Genomic DNA, 27,670 nt, shown 5'->3' with positions numbered 1-27,670 from the left:
TTGTTTAGCCTGATGATGATTGGTTAAAATTATCACAATAAAGAAGCGTCAAACGTCAACATAAAAAAGCACCATAATGAATTCTGATTGGTGAAAGGATCATCCAGGTCAACATTTGAGTTTCAACTTAATTCCAGTAGTTGGAGCCAGGGAGTTGGCTAGAGTTAGAGAGCTTGGAAACTGCTTGGAGATCTCGAGTCCAAATTCAAGCAATTTACTCTTAAAAACCATTAAATATTTAAATCTTTGTGAATTTTTACTCACTATTTAAATTCATACTCCCAATTCAAACTAATTTCACCACCGGGTAATTAAAAATAATTATTTTATTTCTCTAAAAGTAAATCTTGAGTTTTGGTGGTACCTCAAACAAAGTGTGGTGCGTTTTAAAAAAAAAAAAAAAGTTATCAGTCACAAGTTCCCAGTGTCGGCCTAAGTTCCAAGGGCTGCATCATCGTCATCACCTCTATCACCAAAATCATAACCATAATTATAATCAACGTTAAATCTCGTCCTCGTTCCTCAGCATCACGTATCTGATTCCTGGTGATTCTAGTATATTACTGACGCTTGCGCGCCATTACTAATTATCCATATTCTCTTAAAGCATTCTTCAGTTATAGTTTAGTATAAAATTATTTTTTTTTCTCTCGCTTAATTTTTTTTTCACGTATAGCATCAGTACTTTATTATAAATAAATATAATTTTCAAGTATAATTTAAAGTGAAGTGAATTTTTAAAAATAAAATAAATTAAAATTAGTATAATTCATATATTAATTAACAATAATAATTAAAGACAGTAATAAATAAACCGGTACGTTTTAAAATTTGATGGTTAACAATGAGTGATTATTCAGCGGTTGCTCCGCCTCAGAATTTCAGCCAGAGTTCGGCTTTTGCCGCGGCATTACAACGTGCGAAACAGGTATATGATTCATACAAAATATATATGTATATATAATTTAATAGTTATAAATAGTATTATTCCAAGTATGCTTTTAAGTTTTAAATTTAAATTTATCATACAGACTGCTTGACCTTTTGTTTAACTTTTAAACTTTCAAACTTTTTTTTTACCATTAAACTCTTGAACTTAATATAGAAAACGTGGATTTAGATTTATAAATTTTATATTGACTGATACCGAGACTGCTGAGTGTCTGGACTTGAATAAATGAATGTATTGATTATAGGATGCAGTGCTTTTATTTATATTTTCTCATCCAATGAATTTTTTTAATTGGTTTTGTTGTTGATGGATTCTATTTTGTTGTTTTTTTTTTTTAGATCGCTGCTAAAATAAATCCTGGTGGCAATCAAAATACCGATGGTGGGATCAAGAGGTCACTTGAAGACAGTACAGGTAATTTTATATTATTTATTTGTTTACTAGTTTACGCTAAACGGTTAAATACATATACATGTTATGAAAGATAAAATAGGAGAAAAGAAAAAGATAATGAAAAATTAACGAGCGAAAGACAGGGATAAATAACAATAGATTGTATGTAAGGGGTTCATGTTTGGTTGTAATCCAGTACCAGCTTTTTGATGTCATTATTTTGTTATTATTTATTGATATTTGAATTGGTATTGGGTTAGAATGTTTAAAAGTATTTAAATATTTAAATACAAGTACTGGAAGTTTAATTAATCTGTTGATAGTAAACTGGGGTCTGAGATAGTAGATGTACAGTTGACTACCCGTAATAAGCCTCTTCCCCCAATCGGCAGGTACTGAGTCCAAACAGCTTCCCCACTTAATCATTTTTTTGAGTTTCGTACCAGACAGCCCGTTATAAGCCTCCGTTAAAATTGTCTAAATTATAAACGAACAATAGGAACAAAATATCAAAATTAATGATGAAAATTTACTATCGATCTTTCGCGGATAATAATTTAATAAATATTTAGTAAAATATAATTTATTGTTGATAATTGTAATGATTAATTACAATTAAAGCTTCTGTTACAATTTAAAAGTTTTATTGAGCATTATGTTGATCAATAACAAATATTATTATTACTGTAATTAATACCGTTGTCATTATAATTTTTTCCATTACAATTATTATTAGTGTAAAAAGATAAGTATTTATTTTAGCGCTATAAGCACTAGAAAAATCGGGATACTGTCGCATGTAACAAAACGTAAATGTGACGTTTAAAATGATATTAAATAAAACAGGCTTATAACGAGTAGTCGAGAACAAAACTAAACGCCCGGTAGTAGGGAGACTGAAATTCCAATAAAAATTTCCTCTACGTCTCCTAGACCAGGCTTATGACGGGTAGTCGACTGTAAAAAGATTTTTGAGTAAACCTATTAACAAATACACGAGAGACATACTAATTGATCCATACATCAATAAATGTGACAAATATTTATTACATGGTGGCCACGTTTCTGGAAAACCTGGAAATGTAAAGGAATTTTAAATATACTGGAAAAGGCAAAGATATGTCAGAGAATTTCGTCACGAAGCTAGAAAAATTTTCACTTTCTTTCTTTTGACTGAAAAAATCCGATAAATTTTTTTTTCTGTCAAAACTGTTCAAAAAATGGCGCGGCGTGAATGCGATTTCAATATAATCTTGAAAAAAAGTTAGTAGAAATTTATTTATTCGATAGCGAAAAAATGAAGCAGTTAGAATTAAAAAGGCTGTTAGAAAAAAAAGTCTCAGTAGAAACCAATCGCCAGGATCTTCAAGTTATTAACATGCATATTGACAAGTTAAAAAACCAAAAAAATTAAAAGTATACACAAGTATTGAACTAATAAGTTTCACTATATTTATTATTCGCGTACTTGATTAATATTTTATTAATATTCTATAAAACGTTCTTATTTATGAAATTTATTCTAGGTAAAATGAAAAATTTATTTATATTTTATTATAGAGTAAGTTATATAAAAACATAGATTTAAAATAAAAAATAAAAAATTATTCATTTAATAAATAAAAAAAATCTATGAACACTGACAAATAATAAAATAAAGTTCCATTTAACGACAATGATTGATTATTTATTGAACTGACTTATAACATTTTACTTTGAAGTATATAAATATTTCCAATGATTTAATATTACTACATATAGTCAAAGAATTTTTAAATTCTTTGACTAAAATACCTGGAAAAGTCAGAGAATTTAAATCTCAAAAATCTGTGGCTACCATATTATTATTTATGTACAATAAATCAATTTTTTTTTTAACAAATTTGATTTGAAATTAATGTTAATTATTCTGTTTGATTAAAGGGTTCAGTGATGAATTTACAGAACCAGAGGCAAAGAAATTAGCACAAGATCCATTAATTGGAATGAGAGGCGGACCATTGGGAGGAATAGGAGACAATGGAGGGAATCGAGGAGCACCAGTATCGTCACCAACATCTAGCTTGGGAGGTATTTGCAATGAAGATATCAGAGTTCCGGACAAAATGGTCGGATTAAGTAAGTTTAGGAATTTTATTCATTAAAAGAAAAATTCCTAATCTTTATTAAAAAACTGATCCACGCGTTATTATTAATTTAAAATAATATTTGTTTTTATTAACTGATTTTTACAAATATTTTGATTGAAGTTAAACAATATTTATTAATTAATTACATTTATTAGTATTCACACTTATTAGTATATTTTTTTACTGCTTTATTTATTTATTTTCTTATAATGATTATAATTCAGTCAAAATAACTGTACTTAATCCGAGTAAAACATTTATTATCATTAACATTATTATCACGGACTAGTTGGATTTAAATATATAATCGGCTATTCACCGATTACTTTTTAACCAATAATATATATATCAAATTAAAAATAACTTTATATTTATTATGAATTAGAATCACAGTTTATTCAATTCCTTTATTTTTATTTATAACTTTATTACGCGCAAATATTTTATCTATTAATTTTAAATGATAATGTAGCAATCAGTGATTCTAATTCCCACTAAATTTTATTTGAGAATTAATTTAATAAAATTAAATAAAAATAAAAAAAAACTAATTCAGTGAAATTAATAATGTGAAATAGATATAGTTGGGTAGTTGTATAAAACTTTGTTACTAAGTCTAATTTTTATTTTTTTATTATTTTTTTTTTTTTTTTACAGTTATTTTTATGGGTAATTTTTCTTAATGATAAATTAAAATTTTTTGACAATTAAATTCCTGAGACGTTGACATGAAAGCTGACAAAGTGACGAATTGAAAAAATTTAGTATCAAATAAATTTATTTACTAGTGATTTAACTATTTCATACATAATGTGGTTTAAAGTATTAATTTACAGTAAAGGCAACATGACTAGGGCTTCATATTTAGCAGAAAAAAATGCCCCTGAAGATTAGAACGTTTTTTCACGCAACGAAAATAAAAATAATTTATGTAATTTGAGTCTTACGGTGATTTTAAGGGTAGTTGGGCCGGTCTGCAATTTTCGGCTGACGTGCGAAATATTTCTGAAATCTAGATCCAGTGGAATTTTTACTTTTCACTTGGTTTTTTTAATTCTTGTTCCACGAAAAACCTTTCAATCTTCAGTAACATAGAAAAAAATTGATACTCTTGATTTAACAATTATTTAAATCAATAAGAAATTTTACTAAAAGAAATCAATATTTTATTTAAATAAAATTGATGCTGTAAAAAATCGGGAGTGAATACAGATTTCATTTCAATCCGAATTCATTCCGTCACTCGAAGTTCTGACAGAAAAACTGATTGACAAGAGACCGACGTTTCAGGAAAACAAATATAAATTTAAGGTCATTCTCAGTGTGCTCCCCACTTTTTAAAAATATTAAATAATTTTAATTTTCAATGCCCGTAATAAAATTTTGATAATTAATTAAAAAATAGTTTAAGCATCAAATGGAAAAACGGCAATGCAATTACAATTTCACCGAGACATTTTTTTAATCTAATACTTTAATTTTTATGAAATTAACTAATAAAATTTTAATACTGCTATAAATATTTTTAAAAGATGGAGATGGGGTCTGAGAATGCCTATAACAATTATAAGTAATTTTTTAAAAAATCTATATCTTGGCAAAAATGTAACTGCGTTGTCTTTTTTTTAATTTATTTAAATAATGGCGGGCACCGACTGAGAATGCCCTTAATTTCAAATTTTATATGTTTATCATTTGTCTATAAATTACCTGTACATATACATTAACAAACATTATATATGTTCACTAGTATCTGATATATTTTTGAAGACATAAATTAAATCGAATTTTGTGTAACTACCCATATATAATAAATAATATAGTAATTAATTAATGAATTATCTTTAAGTACTGTTTAATAAATTAATAATTGTGTGTATTTTTTTAGTAATTGGACGGGGTGGTGAACAAATAACACGGTTGCAAAGTGAAACGGGGTGTAAAATACAAATGGCACCCGAAAGTGGCGGTCTGCCTGAACGTCTTTGTACCTTAACGGGTTCAAGAGAAGCTGTCAAGTAACTCGTTTTCCCTTTTTTTTTATTTTCTTGTTTTTATTAATGCCGTATTATTTATATTTTATTTATTTTTTAATTATTATCATTATTATTATTATCATTATTGTTATTATTTTGTATGCAATGCAATCCCATATGAAATTACCCCTTAAAATATTTACATTGATTTTTATCTGCTTTAGATTTACTTTTTGTTTTATAATTATTATTTATACATATAATTACCAAGCAAACTATCCTCCTTGATATTGTTTTAAATAAATGTCTGCCATATTTCACTATATATTTATATATATACACATATAACTGTTTGATAATTTAAATAATTATATCGCACATGCATTTATATAGAAATATCAAAATCGTTGACATTTTTTCAGAATTATTGTAGATCCTGGAGCGACCATGGACAATACGTCTTATTATTTCATTTTTTATTATTTTATACTTCATATATTTATATATATTTTATATATATATATATATATATATTTATAATCATGTATATCGATACTGGTCATGATATTTTATTGAAAAAAATATTTTTTTTTGGTTTTATTATTTTTATTTTGTTAAAATAATAATAGTTTTTTTATTTTTACATAGGGATTGTAAGAGTGTGAGATTTATATGTGAAAAAAAATTGTAGGGAGGATAGAATTGTGCATGGGATATCTCAAACAAATAGAAACCACCTGGACAATTTATAAAATTTATTTAAATTGTATTTAAAAAGAAAAAAAAATAGTTGATTTAAAAATTTAATAATTAATTATAATTATCGTTACTGGTTTAATTATTATATTTATATAAAAGAAAATGATGTAAATTATTATTTTTTATAATTCGGAATTATTACAGCCATATATGATTGTGCTTTGCAAACAAATATTGTATTATGTGTATTGTATATTGCTTAGTATTTAATAATTAGTTTATTTAAATTAATACTATTAATTAATTCATTTGCTTATTTATATAATTATTTATTATTTGTGTGTTGCAGTCGTGCTAAGGATTTGGTACTGTCGATCGTCAATCAGCGCTGCCGATCTGAGGGCGGTATGGGTGATATGAACATGCCTAATCCTAATAATAGCGGCGGAGGTGGAGGCGGGGGAGGGGGTGGAGGTAGTAGTGGCGGCGGAAGCAGCGGAGGAAGTGGCGGTGGAGGTGGAGGTCCGATGATGAGTAGTAATAGTCATCCAGGTAGTGTGGAAATAATGATACCTGGTCCGAAAGTTGGATTAATTATTGGAAAAGGCGGGGAAACTATTAAACAGCTTCAAGAAAAATCTGGCGCTAAGATGGTTGTTATTCAGGATGGACCTTCACAAGAACAAGAAAAACCTTTGAGGTAAATAATTAATTAATTTATTTACATGTTTAATTAATTAGCATGGCCACAAGAGGAAGTATCGGGGAATTATTGGGGAATTTAATGCAACTGGGAAGTATGGAAAAGTCAGGGAAATTTTACAAGTATCTGGAAATTTAATTGCGACAGTTTAAAATTTTTAAATTTTTAAGAGATTTTCAACAAGTGGTAAATTGGAGGAAAATGGTCGTACAATAAAAACAAAAAAGGCAAATCGTATATGGAAAATAAATTGTGGTTCTTCTAATCACAATATTGTAGTAAAACATTTGTAATACAGCCGAGTCGCGTTATAAGTCCTCTTAGTGTCTCTCTCATATTACCACGAGCCTGGTTAAAAGAAAAATAAAACAAGCAGTACCTGTCGATTGGGGGAAGAGGCTTATAAAGGGCAGGCTTATGACGGGTAGTCGACTGTACTGATTTTACTACACGTATGGTTATTTCAAGTTGCAGTTGGCATTTTTTCACTCCAATTTATAATAATCTCAACTACAACTGCAGCTGTAGCAGCTACAATTTGTTTTCCATGTAGTTTTAAGTGTTTAGTTTTTTAATTTGATCTTTAAATTTTTTTATTATGCACGGTCCCGAAGTTATTCTAAGAAATTCTTCATTAAATATTTCCTGATGTAATTAATTAGCCAAGTTCGTTTATAAATTAAATTAATTTATCTATTGTTGTGTAATAAATATTTAAATAATTATTTTAGAATAACTGGAGATCCTCAGAAAGTAGAGTACGCTAAACAACTAGTGTATGAATTGATCGCCGAGAAAGAAATGCAAATGTTCCATCGTGGGCCACGAAACAACGATCGAAATAGTTTTTCTAATGACAATGGCTTCAATAATCACGGATCGTCATCAGCACCACCAAATAATGGCGACGGATGTGAAGTATTAGTACCGCGTGCAGCTGTCGGTGTTGTTATCGGCAAAGGAGGTGATATGATTAAGAAAATTCAGTCTGAAACCGGAGCACGAGTACAATTTCAGCAGGGAAGAGAAGAGGGTCCAGGTGACAGAAAATGTTTGCTGTCAGGAAAACCACAAGCTGTAGAACAAGCTCGCCAGCGAATTCAAGAGCTCATCGATAGTGTCACGGTCTCTAACTTTTTAAAATTTGAATTTGAATTTTGAGTTATCAGGGTAAAAAATTGAAGATACTGATTTCTTTTTTTTTTAAATTACAGAGACGAGATGATAGACCGCCTGCAGGAAGAAGTGGATCACGTGGCAATGGCTTCGGAGGTGGCAATAATAATGGAGGCGGTGGTGGACGTCCTAATGAGTACGGAGGTTGGGATCGACGACAAGGAGGTGGTTCGATGCAAGATAAAATAGAAGCTACATACAATGTACCTTCAACTAAATGCGGAATAATTATTGGCAAAGGTAATATATTTTTTTAATTATGTTCATTAGCTGTCTTTTACCTTTTTACTAAAATTTTTTATAATTTGTGACATAATTAAGCATCACTCCAAGAATATTCTGCAAAATTTTCATAAAAAAATATTGAAAAATAAGCCAGTGGTAGTGGGGAGAGACGAGTCACTTTAAAAAAAAAGTCTCCATGCCGTAGGCAGGATAACTCATGACTGTCTTATCTGAAATAAAAAACCAAAAAGATTTCTTTAGTACATAAGTTTATCTTGGATTTGAACGAAGGAATAAACAAAATATTGATTTTAGAATTTTTGGTAAAGGTGCAATCAAAAAACTCTGATTTTTGCCAAAAATTGCTCCTTTTGTTTAATTAAAAAATAAGTAGTTATTGAAAAAAAAATCCGTCGTCTCTCCTCACTACCACTGGCTTATTTTTCAATAATTTTTTCCGAAAATTTAGCAGAATATTGTTGAAATGATGCTTAATAATGTCACAAATTTTAAGAATTTTAGTAAAGAAGGTACTGTGAAAAAAAAAATTATTTTCATTTCATTGAATTGATTGTTTTTTAAAATGAATTTAATTAAAATTTAAGGTGGCGAGACAATAAAACAAATAAACCAGCAAACAGGAGCACACTGTGAACTTGATCGTAGAAATCCAGGAACTGAAACTGAAAAGATTTTTATTATTCGTGGCTCTCCAGAACAAGTAGAACATGCCAAGAGGATATTTAATGAAAAACTGGGCGTGGTATATAAATTATCATCAATAAATTACTTTATTCATTTATCATTTATAAAATAAATATAAACGTTTTTTAGCAAAACGATCCAATGCATGATTTCCAAGGAGGCGCAAATGCAGCATACGCTGGTGCTCAAGGTGCAATTGGTTATAATCCGACATGGAATGCAGGTGCAGGTTATCAAACATGGCCTACTCAAGCTCAACCAACTGATGCCTGTTAGTATATATTTTATTTACTCTTAATAGTATTACGATATAGTTTACTGCTGATACTAAATTATTTAAAATTCGATTTTTGATAGCTGCTACTGCACAGCCCGTGCAAATAAATCCTCAAACTGGTCAACCAGACTACAGTGCCCAATGGGCTGAATATTATCGTTCTCTGGGAATGCATCGCGAGGCTGAATTAATTGAGCAGCAGTCGAAACAAGCAAAGGCCGATCCAGCTCAGCAACAAGCTGCGACAGCGGTCGCTGCTGTTGCAACTCCAGGTGCCGCAGCTACTGCACAAGCGACTCAGCAACCTCAACCTAATCAACAAGCTCAGCCACAAAATGCTACACAGAATGGCGGACAAGCTGATTACAGTGCTCAGTGGGCTGAGTACTATCGTAGTATTGGTAAAATAAAAGAAGCTGAAGCTATTGAAGCACAAATGAAAGCTGGAAAGGTATAATATTTTATTTATTAATATTGTTTTTATCATTTACTTTTTGGTTTTTTAATAAGCCAAGTCTTCATTTGTATTTTATTGACAATTTTGAATTTTATTATCAGTGACGTTGTGAATAAGCACACGGTTATCTGCAGTCTCTATATATTTATATACTTATATATATTAGGGTGTTTCAAAAAATAACAATTTTTTTTTTCTTGGAAACAGGTTGAAAAGTTTCATTTAGGTCTAAAAATACGCCGTGAAAATTAAAGCTTTTGATATTAAAAGGTTCCGCATCGCACTTTTCTATTTTCCATAAGAATGACATGAATGAATTTTTTTGCGTCCTGATTTTTATAACTATATATTTGTAGAGAATTGAATGCTCTGCAAAAAAGTATCTTTTCATTTTTTGATAAATACGTTTGTTGAAAAGTTATTTGAGCTTAAAGTCGAATTTATAATAAAGTTTAAGATTTTTTTACTTTTCTGGCGAAACTATAAGACTTATCACAAAATATCATGGGACCTTTTTTGTAGACAATTTTATTCCCTACAAATTATTTCTATTAAAGTTTTTTCGAATTCCGCATTGTTTTCTAGTTATTGTCATTTTCATGTCAAGCTCATAAAAAAATAGTCTTCTGATCGATTTAAGAACAATGTAGAATTCGAAAAAATTTATTATTTTACATCAAAGTCTCATAAAAATATATATATATATATGTAAAATTATTATTTGAAAATATTTATCTGTTGTACTTATAAACAATAAATGACATATAATTTGATGCATAACAAATTTAATTATAAATGTAATTGTCAGAATAATCAAATGGGTCAAACACAAATGCAACCACAGGCAATGCAGGGTCAAGCAGCAACACCAGCTGCACCAGCACCAGCAAATGCCTTTCCACAAGCATACGGGGCTTATCCAGGCATGAATCCTGGATCAACTCCCGGTAATTATTACGCACCGGGTGCTGGTGCACCTCAACAACAAAATCCAGGGCAACAGAATCCAGGGTTTCCCACTGGCTATCAAAACTACTCTTACTCCCAGCCTAACGCTGATAATTAAGAGTCTACAATATTGATAAGTAAGTATTTATTTATTTTTTATTTTTATAACAGTTTTTTAAAATTGCATATATAATTCAAAAGTACCTTCTTCAAATTTAAATTTAAATATTTTAAAATTCAAAATAAAATATGCAATTTTTAAAAGCTCATACAGTCGATTGCCCGTCATAAGTCTGCCCTTTATAAGCCTCTTCCCCCAATCGACAGGTACTGGGTCCAAACAGCTTCCCACTTAACCACTTTTTTGAGTTTCGTACCAGACATCCCGTTATAAGCCTCCGTTAAAATTGTCTAAATTATAAACAAACAATAGCAACAAAATATCAAAATTAATGATAAAAATTTACTATCGATCTTTCGCGGATAATAATTTAATAAATATTAAGTAAAATATAATTTATTGTTGATAATTGTAATGATTAATTACAATTAAAGCTTCTGTTACAATTTAAAAGTTTTATTGAGCATTATGTTGATCAATAACAATTATTATTATTATTACTGTAATTAATACCGTTATCATTATAATTTTTTCCATTACAATTATTATTAGTGTAAAAAGATAAGTATTTATTTTAGCGCCATAAGCACTAGAAAAATCGGGGTACTGCCGCATGTAACAAAACGTAAATGTGACGTTTAAAATGATATTAAATAAAACAGGCTTATAACGAGTAGTCGAGAACAAAACTAAACGCCCGGTAGTAGGGAGACTGAAATTCCAATAAAAATTTCCCCGTCCTCTAGACCAGGCTTATGACGGTCGACTGTAATAACAATTAATAAATTAGTTTAAAATTGTCATTAACAATTTTAAACAATTATCAATCTGTAAACATGATTGTTTATCAATGGTGTAACAATATTAATCCGATATTATATAATTATATTTTATATTATATATCATGTATGTGTTTTATATTATTATTACTATTATTATTATTATTATACATATATATATTTATATATTTGTTTTAAATATCTGGCGTTATTTAAATTTTTCAGGGTCATAAATTAACTGTTACTATTTTTTGACTTAAAAAATATGATATTGAATGTATAATTATGTTTTACACCTTTGAAAATTATTACAAATATTTAACAAAAAAAAATAATAATTATCGACTGATAATTGATTGTGATTTGTTAATTATAACAACAAAAAACTATTTTCTTTTTTCTACAGTAATCATTTCATTTCCCACAGTTTTCAGATAGCTTTCCATTGGGACGCGGTTACCTGCTGTCTTCACAATATATTACAAAATTAATTCATTAAAATAATTAAGAAAAAAAAAACAAAATTAAGAAAAAATATTACATATACAATTACAATTATATTAATAATGATGATTAAGATAAACGACTATGGTAATTTACGATCCGCTTGCATAGCGATTAAAAAAAATATAACTAAGTATAAAAATCATTTAAATATAAATTTTAAAAAAATATTAAATAAATATAAAGATAAAAATAGTAAAGATCACAGTATAATACAAAGTCCTCCGTAAATTTATTCTTTATGTTATTTTACGTTTTTTTTTATTTAATTAATTGATTATAATTATTATTATTATTAACTACTAATTACTAAAAATATAAAAACACCGTAGGATATTATATTTTTAATCGCTGAAAAATTATATTAATTAATAATTAATGTGTAATCAAACGTAGTCCGTCAGTGTTCCAAAAAAAAAAAAAATAAATAAATAAATACTGTCAGATATTTCTTATGAAAAAAATTTTTACTGTATTGTAATATAAAGAAAAAAAAAGTTGTATAAAAAAAAATTAATAGCAAGCGAGTAAAGACGGTATGTATTGGCAGGTGAAGCAGCAGACTGGAGATCTTGGGAAAATGTATGACGTTACTGCTTATAAAATGAATTAAAAAAAAAAAACAAAAATGAATATTTAAATAATGGACAATTATAATAACATTAATTTGATAACAACTGATATGGACGAAACGAAAAATATAATTTATAATTGGTATATTTATAAAAAAATATGTATGATAGGTTTTCGTGTCTGATGCAGCAGCCTCGTGTGCTTTAATAATTATTATTATTAATGATGATAATAATATCATTGTCTTTTTAATTATTTTGCTTTTTCATATTGTCATTTATATTATCAATTACTATAATTATTTAAATATTTAATTGATAATCTTGTATTAATTAACCAATATTAATAGTTGAGAAAATTTTTACTTGTGTACACTTTTAATGATATTTAAATACCCATGCCTTAATATATTATACTATATATATATATATATTAGTTATATATTTATTTAATTTTTTATTTATTTCAATTAATGTAATTTAGGTTTATTGTACTGCATTAGTTTCATTTTTAGATGCGGATCCCAGCTGTCTAGAGCCTGCGACAGATTACAAATTGTACGATTATCAATACATATATGTATATATATATATATTTATTTATGTATATATATATGTATTTGACATGCCATACACATATAGATGTGCTTGAAATTTTAGTTTAGCAATTGCAATGCATTTGATTTATATTGTTTATTTATTTTGTTACTCGTCAAATGATATATATCAATATATGAAATGCATTCTTCAGGAAATAGGAGAGGCAAGAGGTTTAACGTTATACCAGTTATTGATGGACGTCCTCTTTATCAACTTAATTATTATTTATATTTATATTATATGACATTTGTATCAGTTATCATTCGTTAGAATTTATACGGTTTAATTTATACTTTTTTATATCAATATGATAAGATATGAGGTTTGTCATTTTAAAAGGAAAACGGCCGATAATTCCCTTGTAAAAAATTTTTATTCATAATTAATTAAAATGTAATTTAATTATGAAACTCAGATCGTGATAAAAATATGACTTTCATAAATTTGTATCAGTAATTTTAATCAAGACAAAATTGTGAGTCAAATTTTTATCTTTGTGATCCAAAGTCCATGTACTAAATTAATTTTACAATCGAAATTTTTGTAAACCAAGTACTTGATAGAAATTTATTGGTAATTTTTGAATCGATAAATTTTACAAACTTTTTAATACAGTAAAAATTCAGTAAAGTTTCTATCAAAGTCATCTCAAGTTCAATTCAAACATGGAATAAATTAATTTTATAATTGATACGAAGTACTAGATGAAAATTTGTAAAAAATTCATGATGAAAGTCATATTTGTGTCACGATCCGAGTTTCATGATGAAATTCAAATTTAAATTAATTATGAAAATTTTTTCCACACGGGTTATGTTGCCGTGCTTAGGAAGAAGGCAGTAACTTCACTTACCGCTTTTCTATCTTCCCAATATTAAATTAACATGGAAAAGATAGAAAGGCAGTAAAATGAAGTTACTGCCTTCTTCCTAAACACGTCAGTATTATAATTATTTATAGAGTATAAAATTTAAAAAAGGGGTGAGCGAATAATTCAAATCGAATAATTTGAAATTTTGAATTATATGAAGTTTTTTAATTATTCATTAATTCTCGAATTATGGAAAATTTACGAATTACAAAATTTTTTTAAAACGACTAAAAACTGTAAGTTTTTGGAATAATTCAAATTTTTGTCAGAGGTAAATCTTAGACATGAATCTACGAAAAAATTTTTGGTTGCTTTGAAAACTTAGCTCTCCAACTGAAAATTAATTATTTATTTTAAATGGCAAACCTCATTAAATAATTTAAGAAAAATGTAATGACTTAAATGTATGTAATTATAAATATCTAAGTGTTATAATATTAAAACTAAAGAAATATGAATACAATAAAATTTAGTATTTATAAGTTATCGGAACAAACAAGTGGATAAATCAATTGAGAGCTCAACGATACCATCAACGACACAGCAGCTCAGTTATAACAAAACAAAATCTTTATATGATTGATTATTAGGGTAGACCGTTTGGAACGACTATTTTCTTTTTTTACTCCCATTTCAAAATATTGTTGGACATTGAAAAAAAAATTCCTGAAAGTTTCAGCTCGGAATTTTAATTTTAAATACTTTACATTTGATTTTAAAGTTTTTTCGTTTAAAATCCATATGAAAGTTTGGATTTTTTTTTGATTCTCTGTAACTCAGCTGCATTTTAAGTTATTGGGTTACCGTTTGCGGCGTTTTGTAGGTAATTTGATACTCTTCAAAAGTCTCCTTAGTAATTTTACTGAGATTCTAATTGTTTTTTCTGTATTGGTTCTGAAAATCATTTTTTTGATGATAATTTGGGTTTTTAGTTGATATTGATCTAATAACGAAAGTTACAGTAAAAATGCAAATAAGGATTTTTTAGGAAATTTGATTCTCTACAAAAAAGGTCCTCTTAGTTAAGTAGCTCAAGTTCCTCGTTCTCGTGATATAGGACTTTATAAATTTTGCAAATAAAATATTTTTTTTTAAAATTCGACCAAATGCTTTTTAATTTTAATTTTTAATAAGTAAATAATTTTCGTTTTATTAATTTAATCCATTAATGAAAAAGCGAAGGATTAAATTTTATAAGCTTCAGAAAAATTTTTGACAAATATTTTATTTACAAAATTTATAAAGTTCTATATCACGTGAACGAAGAACTTGAGCCACTTAACTAAGAGGACCTTTTTTTGTAGAGAATCAAATTTCCTAAAAAATCCTTATCTGCATTTTTACTGTAACTTTCGTTATTAGATCAATATCAACTAAAAACCCAAATTATCATCAAAAAAATGATTTTCAAAATCAATACAGAAAAAACAATTAGAATCTCAGTAAAATTACTAAGGATATTTTTGAAGAGTATTAAATTACCTACAAAATGCCGCAAACTGTGACCTGATAACTTGAAATGCGGCTGAGCTACAGAGAATCAAAAAAAAATTCTAAACTTTCCTATGGATTTTAAACAGAAAAACTTCAAAATCAAATGTCAAGTATTTAAAATTAAAATTCGAGCTGAAACTTTCAGGAAATTTTTCTTCAATGTCCAACAATATTTTGAAGTGCGAGTAGAAAAAAAAATCGTTTCAAACGGATCACCCTATTAATTACAAATGGTTATTAATTAAATAGTTATAAATGACTAAAAGGTACATATGATTAAACTAATTAAATTTATATATGTATATATATATATATATTTATATTTATATTTAAATCTATATATTATGACCGATAATATGCTCAACACGAGTTGCTATTTATTTTTAATGTCTAAAATAAGTTTCATGCTGAATAGTGTTGATATTGTTGTTTAAAAAAATTTTAATAATTGAATAATTAATTATCCTATTATTTAGTGAATGAAATATATGTTTTTTACTTAGATTAAATCACATTAAATACTTGTATTAGTTAAATTGTTTATTTTAAACAACAGCACTCTTGTTTCTTTCTTTTCTTTTTTTTTTTTAGACTTGACGCACCAACTTTGTTTTTAAAATTGTAGTCTCTAGCTATTTATATATATATAAAGTACTATATTATATTTTGTTCTTCATTAATATATATATATATTTATTAACTGTTAATGTAATTTATAAATTATAAATAAATAAAATAATTTATAAAATTTCTAATTTGAATCTATCGTTTCAGGAATTTAATCGGAGTCTTCAACCGGAAGTGGTCATGGATGGAAAATAAAAGGATTAAATTAATTACAAATACTTGATTTGTTTTCATTAATCAAAAGTGTGAATGTAATGTATCTACAATTAAGACCGTCCTTGTATTATATAATCAGTGAATTTGTGTGTTTTTAAAATTTTATATTAGTCAACAAAAAATATATACATACTTATATAAGTATATATGTCTAGACTTTTCTACTTGCAATTAACCGAGTCATAAAAAATTAATTTAAAAATTTTGCAATTTTATTTCTTTGTAATGTGATTGGTGACTGATAAATTTTATTATGAATACTCATAATGATGATAATTATATATATATTTATAATTATTGATGATTTATTAAATTTCTTTACAAAAAATTTGTTTTTTATTTTAAACAATTTTTTATTGATTTATAATTTTATCATTTTACAATATAATAAATAGAAATTAATAATGAATATAACATATATTTCTTTGGATACAATTCCATGTATTATTTATCACACTAGACACCAAATTTATGTGATTATTAATTAATATTTTATTACTTTTAATTGATAACTTTGCATCGAGTTGTATTTCATTTATTTACCGATAGTAATTTTATTACTTTTGATTATTTGATGCAAAGTTTTGTAAATTAAGTAAAGGTATAATTTCCAGAATTCAATTGATAGTATCTGTAGTAATTTTGGCAAATATAATTAATAATTCAATTTCCTGTTTAATTGTTTAGCGAATTTAATTGCATGTTTAGTTTGCGGCTTCGTTAATTTTTCTTTTTTTTTTAAGATATTAAAATTACGCTTCAATTGTATACTTATTATTGTTTTATGTAAATCAATTCGTGTTGATATAATTGTGGAATTTGACGTTAATTTATTTTTGTAAATAACTTGGCATGGTATTTTTACAGGAGACAATAAAACTGTAATTATTTTTTCAGGCAATTAAATCGTGTGAAATTAATTCTAGTAGACAATTAAACGGTATTGAATTTTTTAAAGTAAGCATTTAATATTAAAAACCTGTATCGTAGACATTCGTATGGACTGTTAACATTTTTTAATAGAGAAGATTGGTAAAAAATTTAAAACAATTTATACCTTTCTATTTTTTGAACAATAAATTAATAGAATGTTTATAAATTTTAAGCCGCTGAGAAAAAAAAAACTATTTTTAAGCGATAAAATTTAATATCAACATTAGAAGCACAAAAAATTTTCTCATTAATTGAACAATTTTTATAAGAATTATAATAATAAACTTTCAAATCTAATTGCATTATTTTTCTTACTTTCATTATAAAAGAATTAAGTTGTCAATGACAATTATTCAATTTTTTTAACTTTTAATTACACGGAATTACAATTGACATCAATACTGTTCAGTAAAAAAAAAAAATTGACAAACAATTATATGTGCGTTCGATTTCCTAATACATGTGTGCATTTAAATAATTTAATTTTATAAATTATTTTTTAAAAACCATAAAAAAGTTTTAAATTATTCAAAATCCGTTGCAACTGCTCGAAATAATTTAAAACTCACGGTTTAAAAAACAAGTCAAGTTTAATAGTATTAAGTAAATTTAAATGACTTAAAAATAAATTAAATTTTTCTATGATCACTTAAATTTCAACAATAAATCTAACATAAATAATTCATTTTAATTCAACGAGCTAATCAAATCATTCGATTTGAATTTTAAATACGAATATTAAATAAATAATAATTCAAAAAATTATTATTATTTTTGTCGTATGATAAAGAATTTTATGATATCAGTACTATTTAATCAAGTGTATATATAATACTGTCGCATTGCGGCTAGAGTAATAAAACCACGACAAATTGAACTTTAACAATCAGTAAATATTAATAATCTCTATCGTTCAATAAAAAAAAAAATAAATAAATAAACAAATTAATAGCAATTCATAAACAAAGTTTCGTTGCGCAAATATTAAGTTCATAATAAAATATTTTCTCGCCTCCGGGCGGAAAGCGTCAACTTTCGTCCCGCTGTGCAAAACGAGGTTGCCGCTTTCCGCCTCCGTCGACGAGAAAAATAGTATACACTCCTCGGGAAGTAAATAAAAAAGCCTCAGATCACATGTTTGTTGACCTCGGCTTCGCCTCGGCCAACACTTATATGTGATCTGAGACATTTCTTACTTTACTTCCCTAGATGTGTAATATACTATTAAAATGGCAATTTGAACAATTCCTCATATCAAGCGGATTATTGTTTAAAAAACCAGAATTATCTAGCGGAGACATAATAACTTTAATACATTATATAACATAATTAGTTATTACAGTCCCGGAGGTGGTCCGTACATATTATTTAGTTGTTGTGTGCACCGTATAAATGTTGCACGACGTGACAACTCACGTATTTTTGAAGCACCGACATATGTACATGATGATCTTAATCCACCGAGGATATCTAGTACTGTTGTTTCTACTGCTCCTCGATAAGGCACCTCGACAGTCTTGCCCTCTGATGAACTAAATTTATAATAATAACAATAACAATAATTATTATTATATAATTATTATTCAATGTACAGTCAACTACCCGTCATAAGCCTGTCCTTTACAAGTCTCTTCCCCCAATCGGCAGGTACTGAGTCCAAACAGCTTCCCCACTTAACCACTTTTTTGAGTTTCGTACCAGACAGCCCGCTATAAGCCTTCGTTAAAATTCTCTAAATTATAAACTAACAATAGGAACAAAATATTAAAATTAATGATGAAAATTTACTATCGATCTTTCGCGGATAATAATTTAATAAATATTAAGTAAAATATTATTTATTGTTGATAATTGTAATGATTAATTACAATTAAAGTTTCTGTTACAATTTAAAAGTTTTATTGAGCATTATGTTGATCAATAACAATTATTATTATTATTACTGTAATAAATACCGTTGTCATTATAATTTTTTCCATTACAATTATTATTAGTGTAAAAAGATAAGTATTTATTTTAGCGCCATAAGCACTAGAAAAATCGGGATACTGACATATGTAACAAAACGTAAATATGACGTTTAAAATGATATTAAATAAATCAGGCTTATAACGAGTAGTCGAGAACAAAACTAAACGCCCGGTAGTAGGGAGACTGAAATTCCAATAAAAATTTCCTCTACGTCTCCTAGACCAGGCTTATGACGGTCGACTGTATTTAATTTGAATACCCAATGGTCAAGTGTTATATAATAGATTATTATACAATATATAATCAATAGTTACCGGTATTCCGCCATACCACCAGAATGTTTATCCATGGCAGTATTGGAAGACATTCCGTAAAAAAGTTTTATTTTTCTTCCGTCTTTTTCTGTAACACTGCCACCACATTCATCATGGCCAGCAAACATACCACCAGCCATTACGAAATCAGCACCTGCTCCAAATGCTTTCGCTAAATCTCCAGGACATGTGCAACCACCATCCTTTAAAATTTAAACAGTTTAAATTCAAGTATCTACAGAAGCTACAATCCCGGGTTATACTCAGTTCTATCTCAGATTTAACTTATGCCGTTACATCTCAGATCCCGTGTGGGTTCCAATTATTGAGATTTAATAATAATATTACATACATTTTTTTTTTTAAATCTACTTCATAGAAACTTTGATTTCAAGCTCAACAAAAAATTTTGTTTATTGATTTGAAATAAATTTCGTAATAAGCATAAAATTTTTTTTTTTTAGAAAAGTTGATATTTTTTTAAAATTGAAAAAAATTTATTTCGAGCTTTTGAAAATTAACAAATATTTTTTAATTAATTTTTAATCAAGGCTATCTTTTGTTATAAAAAAAAATGCATCAAAATAACCGTTTACATTTAAAACATTTTAATTAAATAATCAGTAAATTTATTTGCGATTTTAATCATCTGATAGCCGTTAAAATAAATAAATCGTAAATAAATATAATCAATTTCGATTCTTACCGATATAATATGACCTTTAAGGCCATGAGCAGCATCGGCGCATTCAATTACAGCACTAAGTTGGGGATACCCGACTCCTGTTTTCATTCTCGTGGTGCAAACTGACCCAGGACCAATTCCTACTTTAATAACATCTGCGCCGGATAGTATCAGTTCTTCAACCATTTCTCCAGTTACGACATTTCCAGCCTAAAAATTTTAAATTTCAAATCTACACTTTGATTCATCATAAAGTTCGACAATTTTTTTCTTTGCTGTTGCTTGGAATAAAATTACAATAAAAAAAGTAACGATTAATTATTTTGTTTTATTCCCAGTGGTTATTTGATCGATAAAAAGTACTAGCTGGTATCAACCAACTCGAGCTTGAAATTTAAACCGTAAATTACACTTACGATAATCGTATGACTCGGAAACTCAGCGCGGACTTTCCTTACATGCTCGACAAAATGCTGCGAATATCCATTGGCGACGTCCAGACAGATAAATTCAATATCGGGTACTGCTCCAATTACTGTTTTTAATCGGTCGAAGTCATTGTCGCTCGTACCTGAGCTCGCAGCCATATGTTTTAGACAGTCTAAATTTTTCGACGCAAACTCTTTCCATTCTTCAGCTGTATAATATTTATGAACTGCTGTAAAAATTCCATGCTAAAAAAAAAAAAATATAAATGTTGACACTTTATTTTTTAATTTTTATATTCCTACACATGCTGGCTGACAGACCAAATGTTTCTTGTCTTTACATTTGAAAGTTTGTTTATTTTTAAATTATTTTTATAGACCAAGTTAATTCTTTTAGAAATAGATGTAGATTAAAAACTAAATTCTTTTGTTATCAGTGATAAATCTCGTTAAGGTGAAATATTTCCAGATTACTGTCTGAATTACTTTTTTTTTTGTTATTAGTAATTACTATTGATTAAATTGAATTTATGGTTAATTACATTTAATCTAAATTCTTATCAATAAATAAAAATTAATTAAATAAGTAACAGAATTTAAAATCTTAATTATTAATGATTGATATGATGAAAAAAAATGGAAATAAAAAAAAAAATATATGGAAGTTTATTCAAATTTTTGCGGGTTTTTTTAATTTTTTCAAAACAATAATAAAAAAAAAATAAAAAGTATTTTAAAAAATTGCGCCTATAGTTTTTTCGATTTTCTACCTGTATATATTTATAGTTTTTTTTTCTTTGAATTTAATTGTTAATAAAAATCTGAGAATGTTTAATTGTCGGTTAAGGATCATTGATTAAGAGATATAAAAATATATTTTTTAATCATTGAATATGTTGTAATTTATATAAAATAGACTTAACAATAAATAATAACTTTATTTAATTAAATGAAAAGATTCCTAATGACAGAAATGGCAGATTGACAGATAGATAAACAAAGAATAAAAATTAAATAAAAATAATAGAAACAAAAGATTGTATAGTTCGTCGTCATTTTTTTCGCTCTTATATTAATTATTATTTTTAACAGAACATAAAAGCCCCTATACCCGCTTACTTTTCATTGGAGTGAGATGAAATCACTCAATATAAATTAATAAATAAAATGAAAAACCATATTTTTTTTTTATAGATATTTTTTGTCGTTTCGAGTATTAGAATAAAATTTAAGTTTGAAGAATAATCTTGATAATTAATTATTATTAATTTTTTAAATAAGGTCCTTGAGTGTACCCATAGTCGCTCACTAAAAGTTGTCATGTCCCATTACTCGATCAACACATGGCCCCATAGTCGCTCAAAGACAATATCAATTAAACTATCATAAGTTTATTGATTTAGAAAATAATTTATAAGATATATAACTTTATTCTTTCATAATATAAAATTTCATGAATTTTAAAAATATATTTAATAAGATATAGTTATAACAATTCTTAAAAAATTTGACGTACTTTAAATTTAATCTAACGAATGAACGTTAAAGTCAAAAATTCCCGATTGAGCGCGATTTTAAAAACAGTCATTTAATTTAAATTTATAATCTATTATAAAATAATTTGGTACATGATATTTAAATATATTTAGATTCACAAATAATTATTTATCAATAATAATTTTTTTAGTTGTAATTTTTTTTTATAAAAATTATAAAACACACCTTAAATAGTTATAGTGAGCGACTAATGGTACTGAGCGGGTATAGGAGCTTTTACTTTAAAAGTAAGATAAGTTTTTTAAAAAATAAAAAAACTTAAAGCCAATGAAAATTTTTGAAGGCTAAAATTAAGAGCCTATATATTTATCTGAAAATTTTATTAATTTTCACTCAAAAAAAAAATAAATATTTACAACTAAAAAAAAATTTTCTTTACAATTAAATGTATCAAGTGACACTTTTTTTTGATACTCACTAATTTATCTGATAATAAATCATTAAAAAAAAAAGAACGTTTCATTGTCGAGTAAAATAAAGATCAAAATATCCAGCCTTGATATTGATATTGACCTTACAAGTGACATTAAATTGATATAGATAATTGCAAACATCAATAAAATATATGTCATTAGTAACAATAAATAAATAATTAAATACATAATAAAAGTAATAAATAACGTGTACCTTAGCTAAAGCTTTTGCCATTTCAAATGTACCCACAGTATCCATATTAGAGGCCATCACAGGTATACCCTTGTATGTACGTTTAGAATTACGAAACGTCATTTCACGAAAGAGGTCTACCTAAAAAAAGCACATCCATCATATGTTTTCATTATTTTAGTTTTTTTTTCACCCGTTTCATAATTCATTGATTACTAAAAATATTACACACGGTCGCTTATTATTTCCGAGTATTTATATTTATATATATTTCAAAATACTAAATAAATAAATATAAAATTTTTTGATTAATCGTAATGACAGCAGAATTATAAATATAAAAATAAATTTAATTGCTTTGAATGAATAAAATAAATCAATAAAATATAAATAGGAAAATAATAAAAAAAAGTTACCTCTGATCGACTTCTCAAAGTACTTCTCTTAGGCCTCAATAAAACGTCTTTAAAATCTAATTTCACATCATTTATTATATTCGGCATTGTGGTATTGATATTATGACACGTCGAGTCTCAATGATTTTAGCAGACTGAAGCTGAAGAGTGATTTTGTTACTTTATTACTATTACTGTCAAGACCGTCAAGATGGTACAAGGTCTAGGCTGCCTTGAGACCACCAATGATCAACGACTCCGAACCGACGACGACAAAAATTAACCAGCGACCAACGACTGCTCCGACTACTCAGTTTAGTCTTTGCTTCTGATTCTGACAGCGATACGACACCAGGACGGCTGACTGCTTTCGACTTTGCGCTTTAAATTACACATGGATTTTTTTCGTGTGGGGGATCGCTCGTGTACATTCGGCCTCGTATGCTGTAGCTCGTAGAAATAAATGCCGATATGAACTCTAGCTGAGGAGTCAAAAGAGAACAGAAGGTATGTAGTGTACTCATAGCAGGTAAGATGGGTACCTGGCGAGAAATTACTTTTTAAAATTATTGATACCCTAGGAAGATTTTCTGGTTAGAAAATTGATGTTAATTGATTGAGATCAAATTAACGATAACTTAATGACAACTTGCAGCTTTTGTATAAGTATAGACAACAAGTTATCAACAATTTTCTTAGAAAATTGCTGTCAATTTATAGAAATGCAAATTTCTGCTGCCAACTTGATGACAAACTGCTGCAGAAAGTTGTCATGCTGCCAACTTGTCTACCAGGGTATTCCTTTCCTGATAGCAAGATTTTCTGGTCAGAAAGTTAATGTCAATTAGTTGTGATTAAATTAATGACAACCTGATGACAACTTTCAGCTTATGTATAACTTATGTATTGACAAGTTGTTACCAATTTTATGAGAAAGTTGATGACAATTTACTGCTGCAAAATGTCGCAAACATTCTCAGAAAATTGCTGTCAAATTATGGAAGGGTCAATTTTGGCAGCCAACTTGGTAATAAGTTGCTGCAGAAATTAGTTGTCAGCTTGCTGCCAGGGTATTTATATGGCGGTAGAAAAAAATTTGAATCACGACTACGGCGCCACCAGTTGAGACGGACATGCGCAGTTAAGACCGAGAGTTCCTTTGTCATGCACAGAAGCTACTAGAGCTCAGCCGGCTTCCCGCTCGAACGTTGTCGTTTTCGGTCGCGTAGAACTTGGTTAAAATAATTAGGTTATTAATATCTAGCTTCTCTTATTCCTTTAAATTAATTCTTGAGTGATTCAGATACACTTTAAAGTATTAATTAATTAAATATTTTTATTAGCGTAAGCTTCAAAGTAAAGTAAATTCAGTGTCGGCTTGGCTATCGCGTCGTTGCGTTCCGTGATCCTTGTCGTGATTTTAGTATACGGATAAAAGTTTTAAAATGTCGGAGTTCATGTAAAATTGATGTATTTAGATAATTATTAGAGTTTGCTGATCGATAAGTGATCGTTATTTTATTTATTTAGTGAGTGTTTGTAGTTAAAGTTAACCAATTCGTGAGTGCTCGTGTCAGGCTGGGTAGTAGTAAAATGGCGGCAAAAGTAAGTTGATTTAAAAATTATTTAAGATTTTTTTTTATTTATTTTACTAAAAATAAATTAATTTTAGTTTTAAATATTTTTTAATGATTAATGATTAAAATAATACTAATAGCCGTCGACGTCTAATAATTTTTCAATTTTTTTAAAAACGATAAATTGTAAAAAAAAATATTTTAAAAAATGCATTTACAGCTATTTGAATTTTTATATATGTATTTTTAATCAATTTTTTGGAAAAAAAAAAAAAAAAAAAAAAAAAAAATCCAGAAATTTTTGATTGTCAGCTAACGTCAGGGTCATATTATTGAATTATAAAATTCGAACAGAATAATCGTTTATGTGAATCATGATTTTGAAATTGACAGACAATCAAAAATTTTCAGATTTTTTTTTTTTTTTTCCAAAAAATTAATTACACAAAAAACAAAAAAAAAAAACAACAAAAAATGCAAATTAAAAAAACTATTGAAAACTATTAAAAAAAGTAAATTTGAAAAAAAAAAAAAAATAAATAATAGACAAATAATTAAAAATATTCATCGATAGAAAATTGAAAAAACTAACTGTGCAATTTTTGAAAATATAAGATAGTAATTTTCTTTACTTAGTAATCTTACTAATAATTTTAATAATAAGTAATCACTATTCAAATATCCCGCGCTTTGGTACGATGCGCGCGCCATTGCGGCAGCCAATAGTAGCTGAGCTTCTTCCCCTCTTAGATGATTCGGATTTCGGACCTCACATAGTGTCATGTCCGCAACAGGCTAGCGTCTCTAATGCGCTTGCACATTAATTAATTAATTTATTGCATTAATTCGTCTTAACAATTAATAATTTATTTCACATTAACTTCATTATGTTGTTATATACACATTGAGGTAATAATTTTCATAAAACACTCGATATTCATCAGCTAAAATTTACTATTTTAATTCTAACTGCTCAGTTCGAATAATTTATTTTCCTATCATTTTTTTTTAACTGATAAATTTAATTAAAATTAAATTAATGAGAATGTTTAATTTGTATTTCAGGTTCCAGGAGAAATGCTGAACAAAATTATAAAATATACCGATGTCACGAAAAAAGATTCTGAAACATCCGACAAAGATGGCCGCTGAGAGGGAAATTCAAATTTAAAAAGATAGTCATCAGCGCCTAAGCTTACAAAAGTTTCCGTTGGGATCTAAAGTCAACTATTCGAGTTCACTTTGCAGCATAATTTATTCAATTACATATTTATTGACGATAATAATAATTAAGGTACATTTTTTTTTTTAAATAAAAAATTCAAATATATTTAGTGTTAGTTCCACGAAAGTGATTTTTTAAATAAATTAATTTATTTTCTGTGCAATTTTGTAAATAACATTGAAGTCATTAATAATTATTAACTATTTAGCATGTTATTAATTTTTTAACAGACAATAAAAGTTTTTAATTTAATTTTTCAGTGTGAGATAACTGTGATAGTGTGGTAATCAAGAAGTAATCGAGTTTGCTCATGAAGAAAGTAGATCCAGTAGCGGGAAATTCATAATTACGTCCGCCGAGGTAAAGAAACAAATAATTTATATGATAAAATAATTTCCTTTGTAAATAATTACATATTGATTCATAAAATTTTTTTTTCATCTTTACAGTAACAGAAAGAATTGTTTGCTGGTCTGGAAGTTTCTCGGCGTGGTGAGTGAATTTAATTAACAATTTTTACAATTAAATAATTTTATCAATCCAACGATATTGTTAATTTCTCTTAAGCTAAGTTCCAAGAACTTGGTTTACTTTAATCTCTATAATTATTATTAAGATAAAAGATCCAGTACCCGATCAGGGAATTAGTACTCAATTATTCCATGCATTTGCATATCTATATTTACTAAATATAGATATAAAAATGTATGAGTGGTCGGGTACTAGTTCCCTGATCAAGTACTGGGTATTTTACTTTACTGGATAATTATAAAAAAAAAAACTTTAAGTTTTTATTTTTTAAATCTTTTTATTTTCTGTAATTCAAGCAACAGGAGATGTTATTCCAGAGTACGAATATATAATAGCATTCAAATAATTTTTTTTGTCATTAATTTTATTTTTAAACTTTTAAAATATTTAACCATATGGGAGGGCGGGCAAAACAGGGTACTCAGGAAAATACTAAGTTTTCGAGAATTCAAAGACGCCAAATCTTTTTTTTTTTATTTTTTTTAAATGATAATCAAAGTGAAGAAAAAAAAGTTTTAGTTGCCGTTGAAAAAAAAAAAATTTCATTTTTGCAGACAAAGTGGGGTATCCTCTTAAAAAGGTAAAAAATGAAAAACAATTTCTGAATTTTAAATGAATTTGATTAAATTAAATTTTTTTGTAAGTAATTTAAACCAAGAAAAATTATATTTTACGTTATTTTTTGATATAAAGAATGGAAAAAAAAATTCAATAGTTTTTATCATAAAACAAGTCATTAAATTATTTCGACTAGTACTCGATTTTTGAAAAAGTTTAACGGAAAAAAATCAAAATAACGCTCAATTAGATTTATAAAAGTGATTTTGGAAGGTTTAGAAGGTTTAGAAAAAAAAAAATTTTTTTATAAAATTTTGAGGGTATCCCGTTCTGCCCGCCTCTTTTCTATGAAAGAAATTTGAAACAAATATATAAAATAAACTGTCTTGAATTTGAACAATCGTAGAAATAACGATTTTCTATAAAAAAAATTGCTACGTGGAAGTCCCTGACTTCCTTCGGTGAC

At 27.1% G+C, this 27,670-nt stretch overlaps 2 protein-coding genes across 4 annotated transcripts; one reads left to right on the top strand and one right to left on the bottom strand.

The window, feature by feature from the left end:
* The first annotated feature begins 131 nt into the window (after positions 1-131).
* Positions 132-16,661, top strand: LOC103574990 (far upstream element-binding protein 3). 3 transcript variants are annotated; one of them, XM_008554571.2, is made up of 12 exons: positions 132-928; positions 1,291-1,366; positions 3,269-3,463; positions 5,363-5,492; positions 6,499-6,849; positions 7,584-7,977; positions 8,067-8,268; positions 8,859-9,016; positions 9,088-9,229; positions 9,316-9,686; positions 10,501-10,777; positions 16,356-16,661. In XM_008554571.2, exons 1-11 carry the CDS (start codon positions 845-847, stop codon positions 10,756-10,758), a joined length of 2,361 nt encoding a protein of 786 aa, XP_008552793.1. In that variant the 5' UTR covers positions 132-844; the 3' UTR covers positions 10,759-10,777; positions 16,356-16,661. The 3 variants fall into 3 exon arrangements, with proteins under 3 accessions (XP_008552793.1, XP_014300437.1, XP_014300436.1); XM_014444951.2 differs by lacking the exon at positions 16,356-16,661 and adding an exon at positions 11,968-12,987 and having other exon boundaries at positions 3,269-3,415; XM_014444950.2 differs by lacking the exon at positions 16,356-16,661 and adding an exon at positions 11,968-12,987.
* A 147-nt stretch (positions 16,662-16,808) lies between these two features.
* LOC103574991 (GMP reductase 1) lies at positions 16,809-23,686 on the bottom strand. Its single transcript, XM_008554575.2, has 6 exons — positions 23,335-23,686; positions 22,940-23,059; positions 20,744-21,001; positions 20,349-20,537; positions 19,643-19,845; positions 16,809-18,889 (listed from the first exon to the last, which is right to left on the bottom strand). Exons 1-6 carry the CDS (start codon positions 23,419-23,421, stop codon positions 18,694-18,696), a joined length of 1,053 nt encoding a protein of 350 aa, XP_008552797.1. The 5' UTR covers positions 23,422-23,686; the 3' UTR covers positions 16,809-18,693.
* Positions 23,687-27,670: the final 3,984 nt, after the last annotated feature.

The sequence above is a fragment of the Microplitis demolitor genome, chromosome 1 (genome assembly GCF_026212275.2).
Source record: "Microplitis demolitor isolate Queensland-Clemson2020A chromosome 1, iyMicDemo2.1a, whole genome shotgun sequence".
Taxonomy (NCBI): domain Eukaryota; kingdom Metazoa; phylum Arthropoda; class Insecta; order Hymenoptera; family Braconidae; genus Microplitis; species Microplitis demolitor.
The sequence above is the reverse complement of the archived record's forward strand: the minus strand, read 5'-3'. Positions and strand labels throughout refer to the sequence as shown.